This window comes from Doryrhamphus excisus, linkage group LG2 (assembly GCF_037039965.1).
Source record: "Doryrhamphus excisus strain RoL-2023G ecotype Guam linkage group LG2, RoL_Dexc_Guam_v1.1, whole genome shotgun sequence".
Lineage (NCBI taxonomy): Eukaryota > Metazoa > Chordata > Actinopteri > Syngnathiformes > Syngnathidae > Doryrhamphus > Doryrhamphus excisus.
The window spans coordinates 8,615,472-8,641,947 of NC_136358.1; the positions used below are offsets into that span (position 1 = coordinate 8,615,472).

The 26,476-nt window shown below is 41.3% G+C and overlaps 2 protein-coding genes across 3 annotated transcripts in view; both read left to right on the plus strand.

Annotated features, from left to right (window-relative positions):
• The window catches only part of plcb3 (phospholipase C, beta 3 (phosphatidylinositol-specific)), a 39,260-nt gene extending 33,908 nt beyond the window's left edge, over positions 1-5,352 (plus strand). The window contains exons 38-40 of the mRNA XM_058068934.2: positions 345-439; positions 3,809-4,642; positions 5,152-5,352. The gene's annotated coding sequence lies outside the window, so the exon portion shown is untranslated. The remainder of the gene's footprint in view (positions 1-344; positions 440-3,808; positions 4,643-5,151) is intronic.
• Positions 5,353-14,783: 9,431 nt separating this feature from the next.
• Positions 14,784-25,892, plus strand: kiaa0232 (KIAA0232 ortholog). 2 transcript variants are annotated; one of them, XM_058068933.2, is made up of 8 exons: positions 14,784-15,009; positions 17,312-17,880; positions 17,962-18,102; positions 18,961-19,030; positions 19,125-19,209; positions 19,311-22,647; positions 22,746-22,854; positions 22,943-25,892. In XM_058068933.2, exons 2-8 carry the CDS (start codon positions 17,644-17,646, stop codon positions 22,957-22,959), a joined length of 3,996 nt encoding a protein of 1,331 aa, XP_057924916.2. In that variant the 5' UTR covers positions 14,784-15,009; positions 17,312-17,643; the 3' UTR covers positions 22,960-25,892. The 2 variants fall into 2 exon arrangements, with proteins under 2 accessions (XP_057924916.2, XP_078653286.1); XM_078797160.1 differs by lacking the exon at positions 14,784-15,009 and adding an exon at positions 15,117-16,278.
• Positions 25,893-26,476: the final 584 nt, after the last annotated feature.

The following is a 26,476-nucleotide window of genomic DNA, read 5'->3' on the forward strand; positions in this document are numbered from 1 at the left end:
AAACCATGTGATGATCTTATTATCACATACTATTTAATCATGAGTTCATTATCACATACTATTTAATATTTACTATTATACTAATATTTACTATACTATTTACTATTTAACCGCTGACATGTTGACAGAGCACAGACGGGGGCTGATACTGGACATGGTTGAACTCTATATTTTATCAGTATCACTGCCCTGGGCTTTGACACAGTATCATTTCGGCCTTTTCCTGTATCATTCATGGGTGGTTTCTAGGGTACAGGGCCAATTAACACTGTAGTATGTGATAAATTATGTTATATACTCTGCCAATCAAGTGTGTGTGTGTGTGCATGTGTGTGTGTGTGAAGCCACCAGGGTGATCTACGAGGAACCCCATTTGGACTCATACACTCCCGACATGGACAAACGCAACAGCGGCTCGTCCAGCAGTTCATCCCAATGGGTGAGTCCACTCAGATGTACCACAGGGTACATCAAATTTCACTTAAGATTTGAAACAGGCCTGCTTCCTGTTGTAAACTCTGGCCTATGCAGCATCTGAAACTGAAATGGTGCCTTCTGTATAGCAGTAATACTATTCTTTTATTTAAAAACATAACCATTTTAGAAATAAAACCTATTATTTTATTGGAGAAATAATATACTGTTAGGGCTGCATGGTGGAAGGGGGTTATCACGCAGGCCTCACAGCTAGGAGAACCGAGTTCAATTCCACCCTCGGCCATCTCTGTGTGGAAAATTAGGTTGACAATTTACAAGAAGAAAGTTGAAATACTTGTAAAACACTGCTCTAAATTTAATGGAATGAAGTCAAAATATTAAGAGAAAAAAGATGGATTGTAAGGAGAAAAAAAGAGTTGTCTGCTCATAATATTTTTCAGAAAAAAAATATGTCATCATAGCAGCATAAAGGTGAAATGTTAAAGAAAAAGAGTTCTAGTATGATGAGAATAAAGTCCAAATATTATGGGAATAAAAGTACAATAGGGGTTTGCATGTTGGCCTCACACCTAGAAGACCTGAGTTCAATTCCACCCACAGCCATCTCTGTGTGGAGTTTGCATGTTCTCCCCGTGCATGCGTGGGTTTTCTCCGGGTACTCCGGTTTCCTCCCACATTCCAAAAACATGCTAGGTTAATTGGCGACTCCAAATTGTCCAAAGGTATGAATGTGAGTGTGAATGGTTGTTTGTCTATATGTGCCCTGTGATTGGCTGGCCAACATTGTGCCACCAGTCCAGGGTGTACCTTGCCTGTCGCCCGAAGAGAGCTAGGATAGGCTCCAGCGACCCTTGTGAGGATAAGCAGTAAAAATGAATGAATGAATATTGTTACAAAGCCAGTAGTTTTTATATAATTACAGTTAGCATTTATTAAAGGCACTATTGTTGTGTGCTCTGAAACAAGCTAAAAGCTAATAGATATTTCTTGTTTTCCAAATGCTGATGCTGGGTTTTGATGACATCATATTCAAGTTCAAGAAAGCAAACACCAGGCTTGTACTTGTAATTTTGTTGGAAGCTACTTTTCTGAGACTTTTGTTCAGTGCAGTCAGACAAAGCGTAATGTGCAACACAAGATCCTGGGTTACCGGTATATACTGACAGTGAGTAGATTAGTAGGGTCTTAGTACTCGGGGAGGTGAGTTAATGAGTTGTCATCAAAATATTTGATATTTAATTGATCTCAGTATGGAGTTCAGAGAAGCTCCTCTTGAAGCTGTTATTCTATGATTGTACATTTCCAATCCGAGTTTGTTGTCTTATTTGTGCTCCACTTTCCAGTAGTCACCTCAAACTACGTCATTAGGCTCTTCAAGGACCCATGTAATACCAATCATTTTCATTCAGTGGAATAAACGGCACCATTTCTCATTCTAGACCTGGGTTGGTCCAGTTAACCTGCATGGTCCCAGTTCACATCGAAGGTATTAAGAGGGTACTAAGAGGTTTTAACCAACTGTTTTTTGTTTTTCATATACACTCGTTTATCACGATTAATTGGTTCATAACCCGAACGTGATAAGTGAATTTCTATGAAGTATGATTCAATATTAATGAATGGAATATTTTAGGAATTAGAGCAAAGAAAATCGTCTAAACATCAGTTTTACAATTTTTAAAGCCCTGTAGACATGACATAACACCCCTACAGTCACTTTTTACACTTCATTCATTTTCTACTGCTTATCCTCACGAGGGTTGCGGGGGTGCTGGAACCTATCCCAGCTGTCTTCGGGCGAGAGGCGGGGTACACCCTGGACTGGTGGCCAGCCCATCACAGGGCACATATAGACAAACAACCATTCACACTCACATTCATACCTATGAGTCACCAATTAAGTTAAATTAACATGTCATGAGTACCCGGACAAAATTGGTGGGATTGAACTCGGGTCTCACAGCTGTGAGGCCTGTGCGCTAACCACTCGGACACTTACACTTACACTTGTGTTACCCAATATAGTAGACATAATAGAAAATAAGCCATCTTAGACATAAATAAGATAAGATAGACCCCCACGTTAGAATTGACAGCGCACTTCCTGGTGCTTCCGGACACATAGAGACCAGTGTACAACTCTATTCTACAACTGCTGTTTGTGGTTTAGAAGTGACTCACAATGCACTGCAATCGCTTTATTAACAAGCGCAAAAAAAATGCTGTGAATATTCACAGAGGAGCTGCTGTCAGCAACTCTCTACACCAGGGGTCTCAAACTCAATTTACCTGGGGGCCACTGGAGCTAGGGTCTGGGCAAGGCTGGGCCGCATCAGGTTTTCCAAAAAAAAACAAAAAAAAACGCATTTATTAAAAATGTATATTAAATTAAATATACAAACTTTTTCAGTGCTTTGGTTCCGATTTTCTACAAGAAAAGCTCTGATAAAACATTCCACTGTTCTCAAATATCTTAATTTTTATTTTTCTGCACAAAATAAGATGAAAAATAAATAAACAAATCAAGAATAAAGAAAATCAATCAATCAGTAATAAATAAATATAATAATAATAAAACAGCAAATAATAAACTCAAGAAACCACATATAGTTGGTGGGTAGACAAATTATTTTTTTCAGATTAAAATGAACAAAGCATTATTAGAGCCCTGTAGACATGACAAAACACGACTATAGTCACATTTATACTTTTTTTATTTACAACATATTGCGCAACTGCAGGGTCTTGAGACACATGCTAACTCGCAAACTAGAGAGCTAGCGACCTAAACGGTAGCCTTCAAGTTATTTCCTTTAAACTTAAATAGCCAAAAACTTACCACTTCCACACGGATAGGGAGGATAACTATTAACAGTTATTTAACCTTTAACATGAACATTAATCAAACGTAATAATTTTTTCTGGGTACATGATACCATACAGCATCCATATCAAACTTGCACAGGCCGCACTAACATTAAACTTTCACATCAAGGCGGGGGCCTCGAACTGTTTGAGACCCCTGCTCTACGCTGCTAACCTGCTACTAGCACACAGCTAACAGCCAATTCCAGCATTACTGATGCTGTTTATCATGCTTCATATCAAGTCTGGATGCATTTTATGTGTATTTTTGTTCATTTAGCCAGTATTATGCGTAGAAAAGCTTAATTTTTGTGCTATTTGCATGACATGACTGTGCATTTTTTTAATTACCGGACCATATTGTGCAGTGTTTGAACTGCAGTATAGTGATGGATGACTGAACTCTCACCTGACAGTTCATCTTTTTTGTGTGTCGTGTTGTGTTAGCATCCATCCCTTACTCATTGTAACAACATGACTCATTTCTTGTATGTGTTTGTTTCAGTGTCAGGTGGACGTGTACGAATCCATTGAATACTTTGAGCACATGGAGATGAAGCAAAGTGGGTGAGCATAAGCTCAGAAGAAGAATGATCATTTGTTTGGTTAACCTTTAATGCATGTATGATATAATCTTACAGAAATGTTGCGTAGATATCTTTTCGCTATGTCTCATGACTTATTCTGTCTCACTGAGTGGAAACTGCGTTGTTTTTAAACCGCTGAGTGACAGGTCATTGACAGGAAGTGGAAACTTCATCTGCGTTTCTCTTTAGTGTGGTTTTAAGACGACTTACAAGTGCAGAGAGTCCACCAGCACTGATGGAAAGAGTCGTATGACGCCTTATTATTATGGTAAAGAAAGTTGCAGCTTTAGTGCAAATAAAATATGAAAAGCCTGTTGTGCTTTATTATGTACGTGCCGAACCTGTTGTTAGTCATGCAATATTTGCACAAATGCTACACAAAGCAAGTCAAAAAGAAAAACCACTCCTTGAAGCAAGCAGAATAAACAATATCACGCATTGTCGTCGTGATGCACCTCCTATGGCAAATATTTCAATCAAAACAACCTCACTATACACAACCACCCACCGTAAGAAAGGCTTTGTTTACGAGCTATAAATGCAGCACCGCCGCTGACCCTTCAGTACACATCCCTTCCTACCCGACGGTGCCCAGAGTGAGCCTTTGTCAGCGAGCAGAGATGGGCGACTTGAGAACAGCAATGACTCTTCTGAGGCAGACCTTCACCAAGTACGCCAGTGCTGAAGGGGACAAGTGCAAGCTGAGCAAGGCCGAGGTCAAGACTTTGCTGGAGAAGGAGTTCGACTTCAAGGTATCTTTGGAGAACTTTTCTTGTTGGTATTTTTTGTTCTTTGTAACGTCCACGGGACACCCCTAAATGAAAATGGAAGTGTATTATTTAACACTAAAAACGGGCACAGCGGTCTCGTGGTTAGCGCGCGGACCTCACAGCTAGGAGGACCGGGGTTCGATTCCACCTTCGGCCATCTCTGTGTGGAGTTTGCATGTTCTCCAGGTACTCCGGTTTCCTCCCACATTCCAAAAACATGCTAGGTTAATAGCCGACTCCAAATTGTCCATAGGTATGAATGTGAGTGTGAATGGTTGTTTGTCTATATGTGCCCTGTGATTGGCTGGCGACCATTGGCTGGTGTACCCCGCCTCTCGCCCGAAACAGTTGGGATAGGCTCCAGCACACCCCGCGACCCTCGTGAGGAAAAAGCGGTATAAAATGAAATGAATGAATGAACGCTAAAAACGCTGCCAATATAGCTTAAAATTCATGTCCTACGCTGTTGTTTGTGTTTCACGTGTGTGCAGTGTGCAAAGAACCAAGGCGAACTGAACGAGTTCCTAAAAGGTCTGGACTTTAACGGAGACTCGCAGATCGACTTCAAGGAGTTCATGACCATCGTGGTGGCCCTCACCTGTCTCTGCCACGGCTGCTGACCCGGGAAGCGAGAGGCACAAGCGCGACTGCCTGTTGAAGCCGTGAATAAAAACACGATCAACACTTGAAAATGGATGTCATGTCTTGGTTTGATGGTCACACCAGATGTTGACTATGTTTGACAGTAGGGATCTTGTAGTTGGAGTTGCATTTAGGACTGTTCCTGGGGACTAAACATACAAACTTGTTCATTGGGGTGTTCATTGCGAGTGGAAGTTTTTCATGCTTGTGTTTGCGGAAGTGGACAGAGCGACGCAAGGCTTCACAGTGGTTACTTGTTGCACAATCGAACAAACATGACACAAACCTTCCTCATGTTTTTTTTTCATGTTTGTCACTCTAAAATGTTTCAGATCATCAAACAAATATAAACATTAGTCAATGACAACACAACTGAACACAAAATTGAGTTTTTAAGTGAAAATTTTATTATTAAGGAAGAAAAAAATCCAAACCTACATGGCCCCGTACAAAAGGTGATTGCCCCCCCTGCTAAAACATAACATAAGTGACATCTATCAGTCTGGAATAGGTTACAAAGCAATTTCTAAAGCATTGGGACTCTAGCGAACCACAGTGAGAGCCATTACCCACAAAGGGTGAAACCAGAATAGTGGTGAACCTTCCCAAGAGGGGCCAGTCAGACAAAATGACCCCAAGAGTACAGCGATGGCTCATACAAAAGGTCACAAAAGACCCCACAACAACATCCAAAGGACTGTAGGCCTAACTTGCCTCAGTTAAGGTCAGTTTCATGACTCCACCATAAGAAAGACACCGGGCAAAAACGGTCTGTATGGTAGAGTTCCAAGACCAAAACTACTGCTGAAGAAAAATTATTTAGTTGACTTTTTTGGAAGGTGTGTATATCGATACCTGGTAGTAGTAAAAGAACATCATAGTAAAATATGGTGGAGGTAGTATGATGGTCTGGGGCTGTTTTGTTGCTTCAGGACCTGGAAGACCATGAATTCTGCTGCCTACCAAAAAATCCTGAAGGAGAAAGTTGGGCGATCTTTTGGTGACCTCAAACTGAAACCACCTTGGATTCTGCAGCAGGACAATGATCCAAAACTATTTTTTTATTGGATTTTTCAGTTTTACATATATTTATTTATTTGTTTATTTTGATAACACAGTAACTTTATTCCCATGCAGTGTGTTCATTGTGTGCTCTGTGATGGATTGGTGGCCAGGCCAGGGTGTACCCCGCCTCTCACCCATAAAGTCAGCTGGGATAGGCTCCAGCTCTCCAATGAACTAATTGGGGACGTGCAGTACAGAAAAAAAGGATGGATGAGTGCATGTGTGCTGAATAAATAGGCATTAAAAATATTAACCTGCACACTTGATATACTTGCTCCATACTAAAATAGCAACAATACAAAGAATAATACTGATATACTTGTTCCATACTAAAATAGCAACAATACAAAGAATAATACTCAGTTAAACTGCGCTAATTATGGAAAACAATAAACTTTCTTTGCCTTTGTCAAACTCCTGCCGTCAACTTGTAGAAATGCTTTTGCTGTCCTCTAGCGGCGAATACTGGCAAATACAGTTTACACTCAACGTAACTGATACCTATTTAAAAATGAAAACAGTATAAAAACACATAACGGCAATTAATTTACACCGGCATACATATCATAGTACAAATCACAGTTGTACGTTCAAAAAGGAGTAGGAAGACATTAAATGTATTTAATCGTACCAATTACAATACACTTACTGCATTCCAAATGTACTCTTTGCCAGTTTTAAATACATAGGAAAATGATAATGTGCTAAAATAGGAGTCACTGTAAGTAAATTAGAAAACAATCATGATAATAATAAATATTGATGAAAACGTTTATAGTTGACATAAAACTTGAATTTAACTGTTCTTTTTATGAAGTAAAACGAACTGTCAAACTCAGCTAGTCAGGGGTCTCAAACACGCGGCCCGCGGGCCAAATGTGGCCCGCAGGACACTAGTTTGAGGCCCCCGCCTTGATATGAAAGTTTAATGTTAGTGCGGCCCACGCAAGTTTGATATGGATGCTGTATGGTATCATGCACCCAGAAAAAATTATTACGTTTGATTAATGTTCATGTTAAAGGTTAAATAACTGTTAATAGTTATCTTCCCTATCGGTGTGGAAGTGGTAAGTTTTTGGCTATTTAAGTTTAAAGGAAATAACTTGGAGGCTACCGTTTAGGTCGCTAGCTCTCTAGTTTGCGAGTTAGCATGTGTCTCAAGACCCTGCAGTTGCGCAATATGTTGTAAATAAAAAGAGTATAAATGTGACGATAGTCGTGTTTTGTCATGTCTACAGGGCTCTAATAATGCTTTGTTAATTTTAATCTGAAAAAAATAATTTGTCTACCCACCAACTATATGTGGTTTCTTAAGTTTTTATTATTTGCTGTTTTATTATTATATTTATTTATTACTGATTGATTGATTTTCTTTATTCTTGATTTGTTTATTTATTTTTCATCTTATTTTGTGCAGAAAAATAAAAATTAAGATATTTGAGAACAGTGGAATGTTTTATCAGAGCTTTTATTGTAGAAAATCGGAACCAAAGCACTGGAAAAGTTTGTGTATTTTTCTGTTTTTAATAAATGCAGGGTTTTTTTTCAGCCTTGCCCAGACCCTAGCTCCAGTGGCCCCCAGGTAAATTAAGTTTGAGACCCCTGCAGCTAGTAGTATTGCTGCTGCCAAGTGGCCAATGGTGGCAAATACACCGTTTACACTGTAGAGTTAGTTAAAGATTGACAGCATCACTCAACATGCTTCACCCTAAACGACGTATGACCTTCCTCTGGCTGGCCATTAATCGGCTTGCCAGGTCATGAAGCTTACTCATTCCTCCCTCTCTTTCTTTCAGTGTGTGTGTGTGTGTGTGTGTGTGTGTGTGTGTGTGTGCAGGGCATTACACAAGCTTATGGGAATTAGAAGAGGATGTAGAACTGGAGTCAGGACATACAGGTGGGATTGTAATAAATGCAAAGCAATGCCCTTGTGATCAATTAGTCAAATAGCTGGGTGTCCTTCCTTTGGAGTCATTAGCAAAAAAAAAAAAAAAAGGTGTGCTTGTTTTGCGCCTTCAAACCTGTCTGATCAGCTGACGGCATGATGCGTACATTCCTCTGGAGCTGCTGTTGCAGGTTATTTCGGTCCTAGCTACACTGTAAACACACCTGTATTCTTGGCGTTTAAATCACATTTTGGGCGGCTTGTGCAACGGGACTGGGCGGTTAAGACTAAAAAAAGAAGGCGTGCAAAAGTCTGAGTGCACAAAGGCCCCACTCATAGCACGGGACCATGTCACCTTTGACCTACATAACACAGCAGGATCACAGAAGGTTTCAGATAGGCTCCCATTGACACCATGCATGTGGAAAAAAAGGTCCAAGAGTGATTACATCGTATGTGATGGCTGCACACACAAGACAGGTGACCACGGTCTCGCTAAAGCGAGCACTGAAAGCGAGCGAGCGCCTGTAACATGCTGATAAGACCACGTGATGCAATCCACCCCCCCAACCGTGACATCATTAAAGGCCATGAAGGGCTTTCTATTCATCCACAGGCATGGAGGGAATCACATGACGAGGAGACTTTGAGCCTTCTTTATCATCTGGAGAAGTCAGCCTCAAGTCTTTCTGGTCATCAACATGACATGATCTCATCAGTGAACATTTATTTGCATGTTTGGCATGCAGGGGGGGTGATTTGTTCCACTGAAAATCAACAGAAATGATTGATCAGTGATTGATTACTCAGTAGCACAGACTGAGCAAATACTGGAGTAGCGCTGAGAAACAAATAAAGTAAATGCATGCCTTTAAACTAATCCTGCTCCATCTTGATGTGGACATTGTTTTTAATTGTGGTTGTTTGTTACAGTGGTAAACAAAGCAAAATGATTGTTATGGTTTAAAGCAGGGGTCTCAAACTCAATTTACTTGGGGGCCACTGGAGCTCGGGTCTGGGTGAGAATGGGCCGCATCAGGTTTTCCAAAAAAAAAGAAAAAAAAAACTTGTTTATTAAAAACAGAAAAAATTTAAAAACTTTGCTTTGGTTCCAATTTTCTACAATAAAAGCTCTGATAAAACATTCCACTGTTCTCAAATATCTTAATTTTTATTTTTCTACACAAAATAAGATGAAAAATAAATAAACAAACAAATAAAGAAAATTAATCAATCAGTAATAAATAAATAAACATAATAATAATAATAAAACAGCAAATAAAAAACTTAAGAAATCACATATAGTTGGTGGGTAGACAATTTTTTTTTCAAATTAAAATGAACAAAGCATTATTAGAGCCCTGTAGACATGACAAAACACGACTATAGTCACATTTATACTCTTTTTATTTACAACATATTGCGCAACTGCAGGGTCTTGAGACACATGCTAACTCGCAAACTAGAGAGCTAGCAACCTGAACGGTAGCCTTCAAGTTATTTCCTTTAAACTTAAATCGCCAAAAACTTACCACTTCCACACGGATAGGGAGGATAACTATTAACAGTTATTTAACCTTTAACATGAACATTAATCAAACGTAATAATTTTTTCTGGGTACATGATACCATACAGCATCCATATCAAACTTGCGCGGGTCGCACTAACATTAAACTTTCATATCAACGCGGGGGCCTCAAACTAGTGTCCTGCGGGCCACATTTGGCCCGCGGGCCGCTTGTTTGAGACCCCTGGTTTAAAGGTTTAAGCCAGTCCAGGAGGTAGCCCACCTCTCGCCCTATAGGTCAACTGGGATTGGGTCCAGCACACCCTCTCGACCCTAATGAGGATAAGCGGCATAGAAAATAGATGGATGGCACGTGTAGGTCACATGAGGGCAAACAGGTTTGGTGCGAAGTAAAATATGTCATCTGTTTCATGTTATCTGGCTGCGGGAAGGCGTTACATCAGCGAGGCACCTTGAGAACGATGAACCTGCCTCACCTCTCTGAACTTGACAGCTCGGCTGGAGTAACACAATAACATTTAAGACTGGGGTGGGCAAACTTTCTGACTCGTCGGGTTAAAGATTTGGCGACAGGGCCGCCTGTATATAGGTGGCATCAAGTGGAACGACATACCTGCTCGCTCACGGTGCAACAAAACAACACAACACATCCACAGCAAATCAACAACAAGAGCTAATCGAGCAGGTCGCCAATAATGGGCTATAATTGAATAACCTGAGTCAAGTTGATGGCCTCATCCGCCCACATCATGCATACAAAATGAAATACTCATCAGTTTTTAAGTTCGAAACTCAAACAAATATGTTAAGTCAACTGACTTAATCATTTTATTCAAAGTAGTTTAGTTTGTTGTCGACTTCATTATAATAACAATGCACACAGCTTTTTAAGTAGCAGCTGGTGAATGCATGGCAGACGTTCCCCACCATGGCCATGACGCAACCTGTAGTATCTTAGCAACCCAGTTTGTGTAGAAGTTTCATATCTACAAATGTAAATCTGACTGAAGTCATTTAAGTTTACATCATTGCATTTACATTATGATAAATTTACACCTCCAGAACAGGTAGACAAGAATAATTTACTTACTAATTTGGGGGAAAGTCCAGCTGCACATGTGAATGATCAATATATATATGTGTATATGTGTATATATATATATATATACTATATATATATACAGTGAAGAAAATAAGTATTTGAACACCCTGCTATTTTGCTATTTCTCCCACTTAGAAATCATGGAGGGGTCTGAAATTTTCATCGTAGGTGCATGTCCACTGTGAGAGAGATAAACTAAAAAGAAAAATCCAGAAATCACAATGCATGATTTTTTAACAATTTATTTGTGTGATACAGCTGCAAATAAGTATTTGAACACCTGTGTATCATCTAGAATTCTGACCCTGAAAGACCTGTTAGTCTGCCCATTAGAAGTCCACCTGCACTCCATGTATCATCCTGAATCAGATGCACCTGTTTGAGGTCGTTAGCTGCATAAAGACACCTGTCCACCCCATACAATCAGTAAGACTTTAACTTGTAACATGGCGAAGACCAAAGAGCTGTCCAAAGACACCAGAGACAAAATTGTACACCTCCACAAGGCTGGAAAGGGCTACGGAGCAATTACCAAGCAGCTTGGTGAAAAAAGGTCCACTGTTGGAGCTATCATTAGAAAATGGAAGAAGCTAAACATGACGGTCAATCTCAATCGGAGTGGAGCCCCATGCAAGATATCACCTCGTGGGGTCTCAATGATTCTAAGAAAGGTGAGGAATCAGCCCAGAACTACACGACAGGACTTGGTCAATGACCTGAAAAGAGCTGGGACCACCGTTTCCAAGGTTACTGTAGGTAATACACTAAGACGTCATGATGTGAAATCATGCATGGCACGAAAGGTTCCCCTGCTTAAACCAGCACATGTCAAGGCCCGTCTTAAGTTTGCATATGACCATTTGGATGATACAGAGGAGTCATGGGAGAAAGTTTTATGGTCAGATGAGACCAAAATAGAACTTTTTGGTCATAATTCCAATAAGCGTGTTTGGAGGAAGAAGAATGAAGAGTACAATCCGAAGAACACCATCCCTACTGTGAAGCATGGGGGTGGTAGCATCATGCTTTGGGGGTGTTTTTCTGCACATGGGACAGGACGAGTGCACTGCATTAAAGAGAGGATGACTGGGGCCGTGTATTGTGAGATTTTGGGGAACAACCTCCTTCCCTCTGTCAGAGCATTGAAGATGGGTCGTGGCTGGGTCTTCCAACACGACAACGACCCGAAGCACACAGCCAGGAAAACCAAGGAGTGGCTCCGTAAGAAGCATATCAAGGTTCTAGCATGGCCCAGCCAGTCTCCAGACCTGAACCCAATCGAAAATCTTTGGAGGGAGCTCAAACTCCGTGTTTCTCAGCGACAGCCCAGAAACCTGACTGATCTAGAGAAGATCTGTGTGGAGGAGTGGGCCAAGATCCCTCCTGCAGTGTGTGCAAACCTGGTGAAAAACTACAGGAAACGTTTGACCTCTGTAATAGCAAACAAAGGCTACTGTACCAAATATTAACATTCATTTTCTCAGGTGTTCAAATACTTATTAGCAGCTGTATCACACAAATAAATTGTTAAAAAATCATGCATTGTGATTTCTGGATTTTTCTTTTTAGTTTATCTCTCTCACAGTGGACATGCACCTACGATGAAAATTTCAGACCCCTCCATGATTTCTAAGTGGGAGAAATAGCAAAATAGCAGGGTGTTCAAATACTTATTTTCTTCACTGTATATATGTGGTAACAGTGCTATAGAAGCTAGCAGTCACATGGTTAAACACGCTAAATTTGACATATCTCAATGATGACAACTAGAAATACATTTTACTCACCATGAAATGTTGCTTCAGCCTCCTGCACTGTCTTCTCTTGTAGGAGATGGAACTTAAAATTGAAAGATTAATGTTGAGAAAAATTATGTTACCAAGCTAATTTCATTAAGTCATGGCAACTTGAATTTTGTTTTAAGCTTACCAACAATAAAATTTGAGTGTATATGACATGCAAAATTAAGTTCATGTATTAGCCGACATTATTATTTGAACATAACTTAAAAAATAAAGTTAGCAACTTAGAAAGTTTATCTAAATCAATTAATTACATTTTTTACATTGCATTTATGTATTAAATCAAGTGGTGTCAACAGATACTCTGAATTACTTTTTAGAGTGTATAGACAGGTTTACATGAGTTTTTGGGCAGGCTGACATGCAGCCAGGGAGTAAAACCTTCAAGAGGCCTGTCAGCTGACTCCTCTGAGAGGATTACCGGGTGTCCTTTCACCGTGCCATCTGCGACTTTCCTTTAATTAACATGGACCAATAAGAAAGTTGCATAGCAGATTGAGATGTTGTTCAGTGAACGTGCTTCATTTCAAAACCAGTGACAATAATAAACAGTTAAAAATAGTACATGTGATGTTTTTTTTATGGTGTGTATATTGATTGTGAGAGCCCGTGTTTCCTCATCAATCATCTGTGTGTGTGTGTTGTAGAGGATCAATAACATGTTTGACCTTTGGCTGCAGAGCCCCGGATGCAGATAGAGATCAGACATAAGTCAATATTTGTTACTGTGGTAAGTAGCCCGAGGGGACCTTGGCTTTGTGATCGTTTTTACAGACGGAATAATTAAAACACGTCACACTACAACACCACCTCACATTTATTGTCTTAATTCTACAATAATACTGTACATTCTGTTTTAAATATGATTACCTGCACTGACACGAGAATAAACACTGTAAAAAGTTGAAATAGTTGCATGATAATGAAATGGAAAACAATATTTTTGTAATTTTTGTTCATATATATATTTATTTTAAGTGCTGTCTGACTGAATGTGCAATTTACATGAGCTTTACAAAAACTTAGTTTGTCTAAATCAGGGGTCTCAAACACGCGGCCCGCAGGCCAAATGTGGCCCGCAGGACACTAGTTTGAGGCCCCCGCCTTGATATGAAAGTTTAATGTTAGTGTGGCCCGCGCAAGTTTGATATGGATGCTGTATGGTATCATGTACCCAGAAAAAATAATTACGTTTGATTAATGTTCATGTTAAAGGTTAAATAACTGTTAATAGTTATCCTCCCTATCCGTGTGGAAGTGGTAAGTTTTTGGCTATTTAAGTTTAAAGGAAATAACTTGTAGGCTACCATTTAGGTCGCTAGCTCTCTAGTTTGCGAGTTAGCATGTGTCTCAAGACCCTGCAGTTGCGCAATATGTTGTAAATAAAAAAAGTATAAATGTGACTATAGTTGTTTTGTCATGTCTACAGGGCTCTAATAATGCTTTGTTCATTTTAATCTGAACAAAAAAAACATTATTATTTGCCGTTTTATTATTATTATTATTATATTTATTTATTATTGATTGATTGATTTTCTTTATTCTTGATTTGTTTATTTATTTTTCATCTTATTTTGTGCAGAAAAATAAAAATTAAGATATTTGAGAACAGTGGAATGTTTTATCAGAGCTTTTATTGTAGAAAATCGGAACCAAAGCACTGAAAAAGTTTGTATATTTTTCTGTTTTTAATAAATGCGTTTTTTTTTTTTTTTTTGGAAAACCTGATGCGGCCCAGCCTTGCCCAGACCCTAGCTCCAGTGGCCCCCAGGTAAATTGAGTTTGAGACCCCTGGTCTAAATGTAACGTATAACCTTATATACAGAAAAAAATGCTTGAAACAATCTAAAAAATGAAATATAGAATTGAAAACATAACATATTATTATTGTCGTTGTTCTTTCAGAGATAACATTGGACCTGCTGATGTTGACGTACTATTTGGGCTTCTGATGCAATACCCCGGCGGAAGGACCAAGTATCTTGTGACAGGACGGCGGAGGTTTGCCTCGTTGCCTAGTTACCAACTCAGGAGGCGGTGCATGAAGTGCCGTCCGCTCCGTGAAACTGGCTTCCGGTGTCAGCCATTGTGGCTCTTGGTGTGGCGCGCTACAAACGGGGCCATAGTCTGACTTGAGCCCGAATGTCGCCATTTTCCCTGTCGACTCTCGAGCGACACTGGAGGTGAAAACAGCGCCATTTCTGTCGGCGTCCATGATACGCTATGCTACCGCAGCGGATTCCAGAGCTCCAGCTCGGAACGGCAGCGGGAGAGAACTAGCCGCTCCCCTTTTCGGTGGTCTTCTTCTCTTCAGCTCACAGCAGGTACGTGGACCGGTTTGTCGTTTTTTGGTGTTCTAGTGTCTTTATTATGCATTATTCGCGCTGTTCGCTTTACTGTGTGACGACATGGCGCACATTCTGAAGGGACAGCAACTGTCAGTCCTCCGCGGTAGCCTCGGCAGCTGCTCCTCCTCCCTCTTCGGTCGCAACAACGACCCTGCTCCGAAGCATAGCGCCGATGTCCCGCTTGGATCGCAACACCGTCATTTCGGATGCTATGTTACCCGCTTCCAAGGATCGACTTGGCCTAATGTCAGCAGGTCGCCGCTTGCTAGCTTGACTCTTAAGACCGGGAGCTCGAATGTCACCGTGTTCAAAATCAAGCGTCTACCAACACAACTGAAAGCTTGTCCAGACATGGACACCGGTGTCGTCAAACCAAAAGTATCCATATGTCTGAAGGCACATTGTGACGCTTCTGTTGCTCAAAAACAAATCGTTTAAACGCACGAGATATGCTAGCTTAATGTGCAACACTGTTAGCATTTAAGCTAACGTTAAAGGTCGGTGGTCCAGCTATATTGTGGCTACAGAGTTAGCTAATGTCATTACTACTTGGGGCAGTTATGTAAACTTGAAATGTGCTTATAACTAATGTGCCAAATTAGGTTTATAGGATGGGCATGTGTGGACCAGGCAGGTAGGATCTAAGTGTGCACGATAATACACGCCAAGCACAGACTTCCACAAGTCGGTCAGCCATATTTCATCGATTAGGGCAGCTTAGCTAACTTTACAATGGCTGTCAGTTCTTCAGAGAATGACTGTTATATGTGTTGCGCCGTGGAAACATCAAGGAACACACAGTTAAGCTCGTTATCTTGCCCTTTTGACGTCTCCTAATGGGTCACCCCTTGATTGACGGCTAACTCGGCCAATCAGAGCGGCGCCTCCATTTGGTCCTACAAAACATATGCGCGTGACAGGAAGTGTTTGACTGCCACTTTATCCACATATGAGGTTTGATTGTTGTGTTGTCATAGATATATTGTTGTCTACACCTCAAGTAGTGTCACTGCTCTTTATTGGTTGTTTAGAAAGAAGAGTCATTGTTGTCACCACAATAGTTCCTCTCTTGTGTTGACATTCATAGTTTGAGGAACCCAAAACATGTGCATGTCATGTTTAAAGTTGCAGACAGTAAATGTTAGCATGAATGCTGTGACTGTCTTATCCTGATCATCATTACAGATGATGTCGCAGGGCTCTACATTAAAAACCAAAATGACTTGCCCAAGGGGAATCCTTAAGGTGAGAACTACTTGCCCGAACTTGCCCCATGTAAAATGAAGACTGCCATAATGATATCATGTAATTTTTTGTGGCATCACATGAGAATCTCAAATAAAGATGAAATGAGAGTACTATCATACCACCTTACACATCGTAGTCGTAGTAAGCAGTGATATTTATAAGTCGTGCACCACAATGAAACATTATTGAATAGACACATTTGTGTACTAGTAAAGTGTTTTTAATCCAGAAAAAAAGCTCAATGGTCAAACAATAATTTGTGAAGCAAAGGTGAGAAAAATACACAGAGAAATGGAAGCGCTAGATTTTGTAGCTTGTGCAAAATCAGCACTTTGTATTGGATCTAATCGGTGGTGTTTCATTGTGACCACTTCAAATTGTCACAGCAATGTGATTCACTCACCTGTGCCATCATTTGATTTGCTGCCGCTAATAAAATACTTGTTTAGGAGGCACTGGTTCATCACTTTTTGCTGTTTCCTTCAGAATTAGACGATGTTGGCAGCGACGCCATGATGGATGTTTTCGTAGCCAAACGATTGCTGATTGGTTGATCGCGAACAACGGGTGTGGGTAAAACGCGGACTGTGGATTATGGACCGCGGTCTAAATAAATGATTCTGATTGGTCCATTTCAAGATTTGCTTTGCAAATTACCACCAGAATACGCAGTCCGTGTTTTACCAACACCCAACAAGAACCGCTTTAAAAAAAAAAACTCTTGCCAGTATGGCATGCCAAAGTGCACTTGCCCGACGGGAATATCACTGATTAGATTTACTTGCCCGAATTTTGTTTTAACTTGCCCCGGGCCATCGGTACATCGTTATTGTCGAGCCCTGTGTCGTATTTCTAACAAATTGTTTGATTCAGGGAATTTAGTTTCCATGCATGTTGATGCCACCAGGCATTTCTTTTAAACAATAAAGAGGGCTAGGAGTTGGCTTCCATGGGTGCAATTCTGTTTTCATTTCTGAAACGAAGCCAAATAGTCAGACACATTGACGCATGTTCGCTCGCTCTCTTCCAGGTGCTGCTGCAGAAGTAATCACCTCAACATGGGCGCCCCTGTGTGACGCAAACACTCCTTGTGTTTTGCTGAGCAGCTGAGATCGATCAGCAACATAAGCCATGCCTGACGAATAAAATCAGCCTTTTTTTTGCTTAAAGCAAGAAAAAAAAAATCCCACATGCCTCCTCACGTAGAGCCCATTCAGTGCATCCTGTCGGATTGATTGCCTGCCCCCCCCCAACCCACCCTTACTGAGGTTCCAGGTTCTGCCTCCCACTCTGCACTCCACCTGACAGCAACAAATCATCACTATGCCGATCCACCTGAGAATGGCCAACACCTGAGGTCTCATGCGTCCAGTGAGCACCGATTCAGACGGTCCCGCTCCTCCCGAGAACCTCTCTTGCCCCTACCCACTTGTAGGCCCCCTGCCTGCCTCAGAGATGTCACTCCTCCAGTCGCTGGGTCCAGTACAAAGCTGGCTGGGCCAGGAGCTTGAGAAGTGCGGGATTGATGCTATGATTTACACCCGCTACGTCCTCAGCCTTCTCCTGCACGACAGTTATGACTATGACCTGCAGGAGCAGGTGAGCCTTCGCCATATCATCTTCGATTCATGTGATGTGTTTGTGATTTTCTAAATAATGTCAAAACATGTTATTCAACAGGAGAATGACATCTTCTTGGGCTGGGAAAAGGGGGCTGGGAAAAAGTGGGGCAAGAGCAAGAAGAAGGGAGGGACCGACCTGAGTCTCGAGGAAATGAAGAAACAAGCAGCAGTGCAATGTCTTCGTTCTGCATCAGATGAAGTAAGCACTGCTCAGCCTGGTCATAATTGATGTTGTGTGTTGTAAGCAGATATATTTTTAAATAATAATTTGGGTCAGAGAATGTAGAGTTTGCATGAGGGAAAGTGATTATCAATGATTATTAATAGAACCGGTGAGCAAAAAAATATCTTGAATACTTGAGAAATTGAGCAAATGTAATTTCATGCTAAGATATGCTGATTTTCTCTGTGCAGCAATAGTAAAGGATGTGTCCTGGGAGTTCATAATGGCACCATGCAAGACTGGGGGGGAGGGTCTTTGCAAAGAGAGTCCTCTGAGGACTGAACTCTGCTGTCTATTTTTTAACCAGCACATGCTACATAGGATTGCAGCAGGATCGTTGGGCTGTCAGCTGACCAGCATTAGCACAATGATGTAAGACAAAACAAGGAGCAGGAGAACACTTTACCTTTTTAGAAAGAGGAAATGGCCAGGAATTAGGAACCATGTTGCTGATTAGCAGCTATTAATTACTTTTTTTAACATTTTAACAATATTTGCTTGTTTCATTTCGTTTATTTTTAAGCCTAGCTAATGTTCAGTCGGCATACTCTTAAAGCTGCAAGTCATGTTGCATGTTTTAGCTCTGGTGGGGGTGTTGGGTGGACTGTTTGATGTAGTAGAAAATATTAAATTTTCTAACTAAATATCACAACTAAATATAGAACAGCCACGGTCAAGCGTGCCCACATTTATTAATTAAACTTCTGGTCTTCGTTGGACTCCACTAAAGTCAACACGCAGCATTAACCCTTGTATTTCCTCATTCCAGAAATAGCAAAGTATTTTGTTATGTTTATGGTGTCCATATATTCAGGCTCTCCGGTTCCTTTGCAGAACTCTGGGATTGAAAGCCTGGTTGAAGAGCTCTGCTCCAAACTTAAGGACATTCAAAACAAACAGAAAGGTTTTTGGCTGATTCTGCTCACTATCACATTTGTATCTATTTATTTTAATATAAAATTGACATCGGTGTCATTCCAATATGTTGTGTTCTACAGAGGAAAAACAGATCCAAAAGAAGTCTGATGGTGCTCTATCTCCAGAGCGAGTTGAGTCCCCCTCTTCAAAGGATCAGGTGGAAATGTAAGCATGGCTCGTGTGTATCGGTAACAGTTTGATTTTTTTTTTTTAAATCTGCTACGGCTGTATTTGAATTTCCCTCTCTATTGTGTGTCCGGTCTCAGGTATTATGAAGCCTTCCCTCCTTTGTCAGAGAAACCTGTTTGTCTCCAAGAGATCATGACTGTGTGGAATAAAGCCAAGGCCTGTGCACACTCAAGTTCATCATCCTCGGCAGCCCCACAGACCAGTACAGACACCTCTTCCCCAAAAGATTGCAACAGCGAGTGTGAGACTGTGAAGGAGCGGAACCCAGAATCATGTACCATCACCAGTGTGAGCAACGAGAGAGGCCAGCAGCGACGAAACAAGAAGGAGAAAGAAAATCGATACCATTGCGGCGCAGCAGCAGAAGAGAAAAGCACAGTCCACTCCAAGAGACAAACACGACACAGGTCTGAGGGTAAATACCGAGCCCGGTCCTGGTCTTCTGGCTCTAGTGAGGAGGGCTCGAGCTCAAGTGGGAACCAAGGAGGCTCAAAGTCATTCAGAAGCAAGGCGGTTAGGGTAAGGCACAAATCAAGAGAGGTTGGGAAGAATAAGAGACAACGCAATAGTGGACAGCTGAAGCTGCAGCTGAAGGCTATTGACAAAGAGGAACGACGAAATGCAGGAGGGGGCAGTGCCACTGGAGGCACTTGCAAGGCACCACAGCTTTACAAGAAGAGCAAGAGATCCCTCAAGGAGATTTATAAAGATCCAGGCTGGGTGCAAGCGAATGAGATTGGCCTTGATGCCAGAAACGCAAAGGAGTACATGGAGGAGCCCCTCTGGTATACTGAGCCCATCACAGACTATTTTGTACCTTTTAGCAGCAGACAAAGCAAGCTGGAAACAAAGTATCGAAGCAAAGTAGGCTCTCCTGAAGACTTCAGTTTGTCAGCTGACATGGCTATGCTGCCAGAGAGGATCCAGGGAATCTGCATTGCCAGTGAGGGCTACCAGAGAACATACCTTGCTGCAGGCTCATTTGTTGACGGGCGCTTTGTGGAAGCGCCTGGCGAAGCGGAGGACGAAACTGCTGAGCTCATTGGGACCTCGAGCTGCCTTCAGCCAGAGGATGGTGGAGATTTAGATGACAAGCATCTGCCAGAATTCACCGACTTCTATGAAGTCGATATTTATCAATCCATATTGGATACTAGTGCCTCAGACTCTTTACAAGAGAGTCGGATTCTAAGCATGATTCGACAAAAGAGCAAAGAGCAAAGAGACGACGAGGCAGAAACTTGCTTAGTGTTAGACGGCCTTGAGCAGCAAGGGAAAAGTGCAATAAGGGCAGACTTGGAGGAAGCTTCTGGATCTGTTGGGTTCCTAATGGAGGAACTAGACAATATGGCTCAAGTCTGGGGATGTTACTCTCCATCTACGTCAGAAGATATAGACGGAGAAAGCTTCATGGGCGACTCCCCCGTTCGGCTCTCCCCCCTCCTTGATAGTGTTTCCTTTACCTTGAGTAATCTGTCTGGAAGTCTGGTGGAGCCACAAGTTCCTGAAGCCCCCAGGGAGCCATCTTCTTGCTTCTCACTTTTTGAGCTACAATACAACGACAGCCCCGCTTTTCCTCTTCCCCGCGATTCGCTCTCCGTCGCTCATGAAAACAAAGCAGATTCTAGTATTTGTCTCGACCCGCATGCTAATAAACAGTCTCGTTTGCTAATTTGGACCAAAAATAGTGCCTTTGATGAAACGGAACACTGCTCAAACCTTTCAACGCGAACATGCAGTCCATGGTCGCATTCTGAAGAGACCCGTTCGGATACAGAACACGGGAATATTCCCACAGAGGAGTCGGCTCAGATTGGCACAGAAGAAATTCATTCTATCATCCCTCCTCTTTCTGGCACATATCTTGAGGAAGAAATCTTGGATTTCTTGCAAGAAGACTCTGGGGTCAAATGTGACGAGGTTGCTGCATCCAGTCAGACTTACACCAAAAAATCCAAATTGGAGTCCGTTTGTGGAATAGCATTGGAAGAGGATGACAGTAAACAATACAGTTCTAGTGTTTTCTCAGATGACACAAACCAACAGAGGGGTGAGTACAGCTCAGGAATAATCAAAGACATTTGGTCAGCAGTCGGGGAGGGCAAATTGGTGGTGTCAAGGCAAGGTGGAGAGAAACCAATTGAGAAGGTATTTCCTGAAGACTCGGGAGGTGGTTACTGTGGCAGCTGTCTGGAGGTGCAGGCCAAACGAGTTCCGCTTAGGGGACCTCAGAAAAAAGCAGTGCAGCGCTCCGAGTATCACCTCTGGGAGGGCAAGAACGAAGAGCAGGACTTGGCCAAAAATAAACCATCCAAGTTGGATGGTGCCGGGGATTACATGACTCCGTCCAGACCCTGGGACTTGAGATCGGATAAAGACAGTACGTCTTTCATTATTGGTGGGGTATATGGAGAGTTCAAGAATTGGGCCGTCGTGCCACCAAACGAATCTCAACACAGCTTGCTACAGTCTACTGCTGCATCTGCCTCTACTTCTGAAATGCTCACCATCACCGGCACCGATGTGTTCATGAACACGAGCAGCTGCTTCACTCCAGGACACAGGCGCCTGTGGAGGCCTCTTGTGTCCTTCGGCCAAAGCGACCACACAATCACAGGGAGCAGAGATGCGTTGAATAAGGGATTTTCTTTCATCTTCCGCGAAGATTTGCTGGGATCTTATGGAGGCTTGCGTGGTGAGGAGCAAGGTTTGGAATACCCTTTTGCATCCTTCCACCTGAACAATCACTTCTCTCAAGTTCTCCACGTGGAGTGTTCCTTCGAGCCTGAGGACATGGCTTCCTTCAGTCCTGGCTTCAAGCCCAAATCTATTCTTTGCTCTGACTCTGAGAGTGAAGCCTTCCGCCCGCAAATTTATGGCATCAACCAAACTCAGTACAGGGCCATTCGCATTTCCCCCAGGACTCACTTCCGGCCAATATCGGCCTCCGAGTTGTCTCCTGGTGGAGTGAGCGATTCAGAGGTGGAGTCTGACAAAGAGGAGGCGAGTTTTCCCGTCCTGGCACCGGTGGATGTCTTCGATGATCCTCAGGCAGATCTCAAACCTCTAGAGGAGGATGCAGAATGTGAAGGCCCTTATTATGGGAAGTCTGAACTGGAATCTGGTAAATTCCTACCCAGATTAAAGAAGTCTGGCATGGAGAAGAGTGCCCAGACCTCTCTGGATTCACAGGAGGGTTCCAGTGCTCTCCTACCGGTTTCTGAGCAAGAGAGATGTTTGGACTGCCAAACAGCAGCAGCTGCTGTATCAACTGCAGGTGGACAAATGGACATCTCAGCTGGCACCTTTCAAAAAGAGGAATCACCGGGGGAAAAACAGACCTACTTATGTGCGACAGCAGGTCAAATCCCCAAATATGGGGTTGCCTATGACTTTGGTGGGGATGTACCAGAGGTGAGTTTCCTCTTACGCTGCCAATATGATGCAATGCTAATTTGTGACACAAGCGTTGAGCATTGCCTAACCAATAATTGTCAACTTTGTCTGTGTAGTTCCCTTTGTTAAACATAAGTGGACAGGGAGGAAGTGGCACCCAGGAAGATGACTGCTGGTGGCAAAACACGCTCTGTTCCCCCCTTTTCCCTGGATCTCAGTGTACAGGTACATAGAAATAGTCCCTTCCCATATTGTCACTTGAGGAAACTAGAGCAAGAGTACCAACTAATGCGATTTTTTTTTTCCCCTCTAGGGAGCAGCAACATTTGAATTGTCTACTTCGCAGAGGACTTGATGTTGGCGAGAGGAAAGGTTGCTGGACTGTGGTGACTGGACCTCTTCCAGCATTTATTCAAGGTTATCTCTGAGCCAGAAAACAGAACGTAGGCTGATTTGCTTGAGCTTGCCCTCAGCTGCCCCCCCCATACACGCATACACGCATAACTGCTGGTTTTTATTTACTAACATAAAGCTTGTGTTATCAACAATCAGATTGACGGAAAAGTGAGTTAAAATAGGAAAAACGCTCAAAATAAAGACGTTGCGTGTTTGAGATGCCATATGCAGATGTTCCTTTTTAGAATCAGTGATTCAACTTTCAGCTATTAGGCATCCATTGGGTCCTTTCAGTTGTGCCCCCACCATCAAGCTTTAGAATACTGGATAGTGTCTGATGGTTGTGCATGTGCGTCTGTCCGGCCAGTCTCACTCCTTATTTTTTTCTGGCTAAAAGCCAATTTGCTGTGTGAACATCCTCATCTACATCCTCTCTTGACAAGACCACGCTGTGGATGTTGCGATTTTTTTTTTCATATAGTTGCGCAAAAAATGTGATATCATAATTTACAGTTTGTTGTTTGGATGACTTTCTGAGAGCAAAGTAGAGAATGTGTGCGCTTTTCTTTAAGATATCCATTAACTTCCCAGTGTATGGAAAAAAGTTCTAAATCAGTCAGATTTTTTTTCTAAGTTTTTGACAACCTAGTAGTAGATTAAGGAATGGTTTGTGAAGCTATAACTATTCAGAAAAAAAACTAAAAAAAAATACAGGAAGTCATTATCTTACAGCTATCTACTAAAATGCAAGGGTCTAAAATAATTCGGAGAAGAAAAAACTTACAAAAAAATACAAACCACTTCTGCAGACACCCTTTGCAGCTTAATGCAACATTTATTTGATCTTTTTTTCCTTTTTATGGTACACAACATTGGTGCTACAACTGTTCCAACAAGTTCCATGATGTGGCTGTGATAAGTAAATGGAATAGCTTAGTTGTTGTTTTTTTGTTTCTAGTCCAGACAGTCACAATCCGTCAGCCTTTTTATTTGTAAAAAAAAAAAAAAACAATGTAAAAAGAAAAAAGATTTTGCCTAATTACTGTTGAAATGTGGTTTTGTTTGAAATTTGGAAGCTGCCAGGCCTGTAACAGATGCAGCAGGAATATTATGTCATACACCCTTTCAGGTCATTGATTCAAAGCAAAAAGGACAAACTACTTCATTTTTTTCTCTGTGTGTTGCAACAAAATCAATATATCAAAATGTGGACATGGTTAAAAAGCAAAAAAAAATAATGCCATAAGTACACTACAAGGTACAGTTGTTTTTCCATGTACGGTGTGTTTTTTTATTTTATTGTATTTGGTTCGGCATATATCTTGTTGAAATGTTGAGTAATGTGTAATCTCTGGTTCACTTAAAATGTGAATATGTACACATGCATACATTCTCGGAAAACAAAACATGTTTTGATATAGCGTAAACTAATTGGACTCGATTACGCTTTATGGTTCAACAAATCTACAGGGTAACTACTTTTCCTGTTTTCAATTGTATAATCCCGCCTAGCTTTCCCATATTCTGTCCTGGGTGAAATGGAAGTAGGATGGGTTATTTTCCCGATATTGCCATTGCTTCTCAAGCACAAAGTTCCATCCTTTCGCCATTGCTTGGAAATGTGTGTTTTAATATACGTAGCAGGTTAAAAAAAAAAAAAAAGGCTTCCTCATTTGGAAATGTAAAGATCTGAAAGCATGGGGTTTGTTTGCCTCGCTAAATAGCTGAGAAAAAATTAAGAAAGGTACGCTTTCTTCAGGGTCTCGCCACCTTTCTTTCATTCACCAGACGCTCAGGAATTTTTTGATATAAGCATACTTTTCATAAACATCTACCGTGTGGCAGTGCATTTCATTTTTGATTGTAGACCACACATTGACATTATTTCCAAGCAAATTAATAGAGATGGTTATTTTTATTTAGAGCTATATAGTTTAGAAGGGGGGGAGGGAGAGATTAAGCCATTGTAGACTGCATAAGCAATGTGGGGGCTTTTCAAGAGGCCTCAAGAGTCCTATGCAATACCTTGGCGCTTGTAAACCTTCAAGAATATGTGGAGAATAGTCACTCATTTCCAATTTTGCCTGTTTGTTTTTGACAAAAAGGATGCTTGATTCCCCTTTAAAAAATGCAGCATGCAAATTAATGTCCCAATCAAACTTTTTTTGGGGGATTTGACAATATCAGTAGTGATTAATCACTGATTAAAAGTTAAGACTTGGTTAAAGCATCGCGGTTGAAAGACGTTAAGCAGTGGTTCTCAACTGGTGTGGCTGCGGGACCCACCATCACCCCTCGATGATAAGCAGGGACCCAAAGTTGCATTCACAGACATCGGATTATTATTATTCCCACGCAAAGACCCACCAGTTGAGAATCATTGACCTAAAGAACACCTTTTATAAGTGTTTCTAGGAGGATACACGAGTGTTGGAGAGTTTGTCAGTGAGTGTGTTTGAAATAAAAGAAAAAGTATGACTCATAAAGCACTTAAGTTTGGAGTTGAGATGAATGCATCACACCTTTTCCTCCATCAGTTCAAATTCATCAGTTTTTGTATGCTGCATTGGCCAACAAAAGTTGTGTGTGATGAGAAAATGCAGTCAGTGAGGGTCTTTGTTTTTGGAACAACACTGGTGTGTCGGTTGGAGTTTGGATTGCACTGTGGTTCAAAGAACATAACCCAGCACTGAAAAGTTGACTTTTTCTTGTCAGTTCTTTCATTCCTTCCTTCCTTCACCGGCCTTCACCTCTTCTTTGTCTCAAAGTTAGCTGTGTTGTTCTGATTTCATGTACACCCTGAGTAAATGATTTTTCTTTCATTGTGGATTTCATTAACATCTAATAAAAGGGTCAACCAAACATCAGCTGTCAATTTGATTCCATTATTTACTCAGAGTGCATGGATCATATAATCTTTCATTTGTGATCATGGGACAAAGATTTTGGGCAAAAAGATAAAACTTTCATCAACACACTTAAAGACAGGTTTCTGCAGTTGAGTTGCAGATTAGAGTGTAATCAACATCAAATGTAATATATTCTTGTAATAAGTCTCTAATAATTAATGTAATCAACTTTTCAAAGATATTCAAATGCAATTGGATGAACCTGTACAGTTGTGCAGAGCAAATAAACTCCACAGTGAAACAAGCATAACCATCATACTGACATTCAGATCCTTTGGCTTTTTGCTTACATGGGAATGGGAATGGGAATGGCCTTTATTGTCATTATACAAGATGTACAACGAGATTGGAGAGCTTCTCCTTTCAGTGCAGTAGTCAAGTTTTAAAAAAAAAGTATATAAAAGTAGAGTAAAAAAGACAATTTAACAAGATATATACAAGATATATACAAGATGTCCAAAATATACACATAGTATTGCACAGGAGCATATGCAGGAGCAGATATATTAATTTTAGTGCAATGATAAGTGGGTCATAGTGCA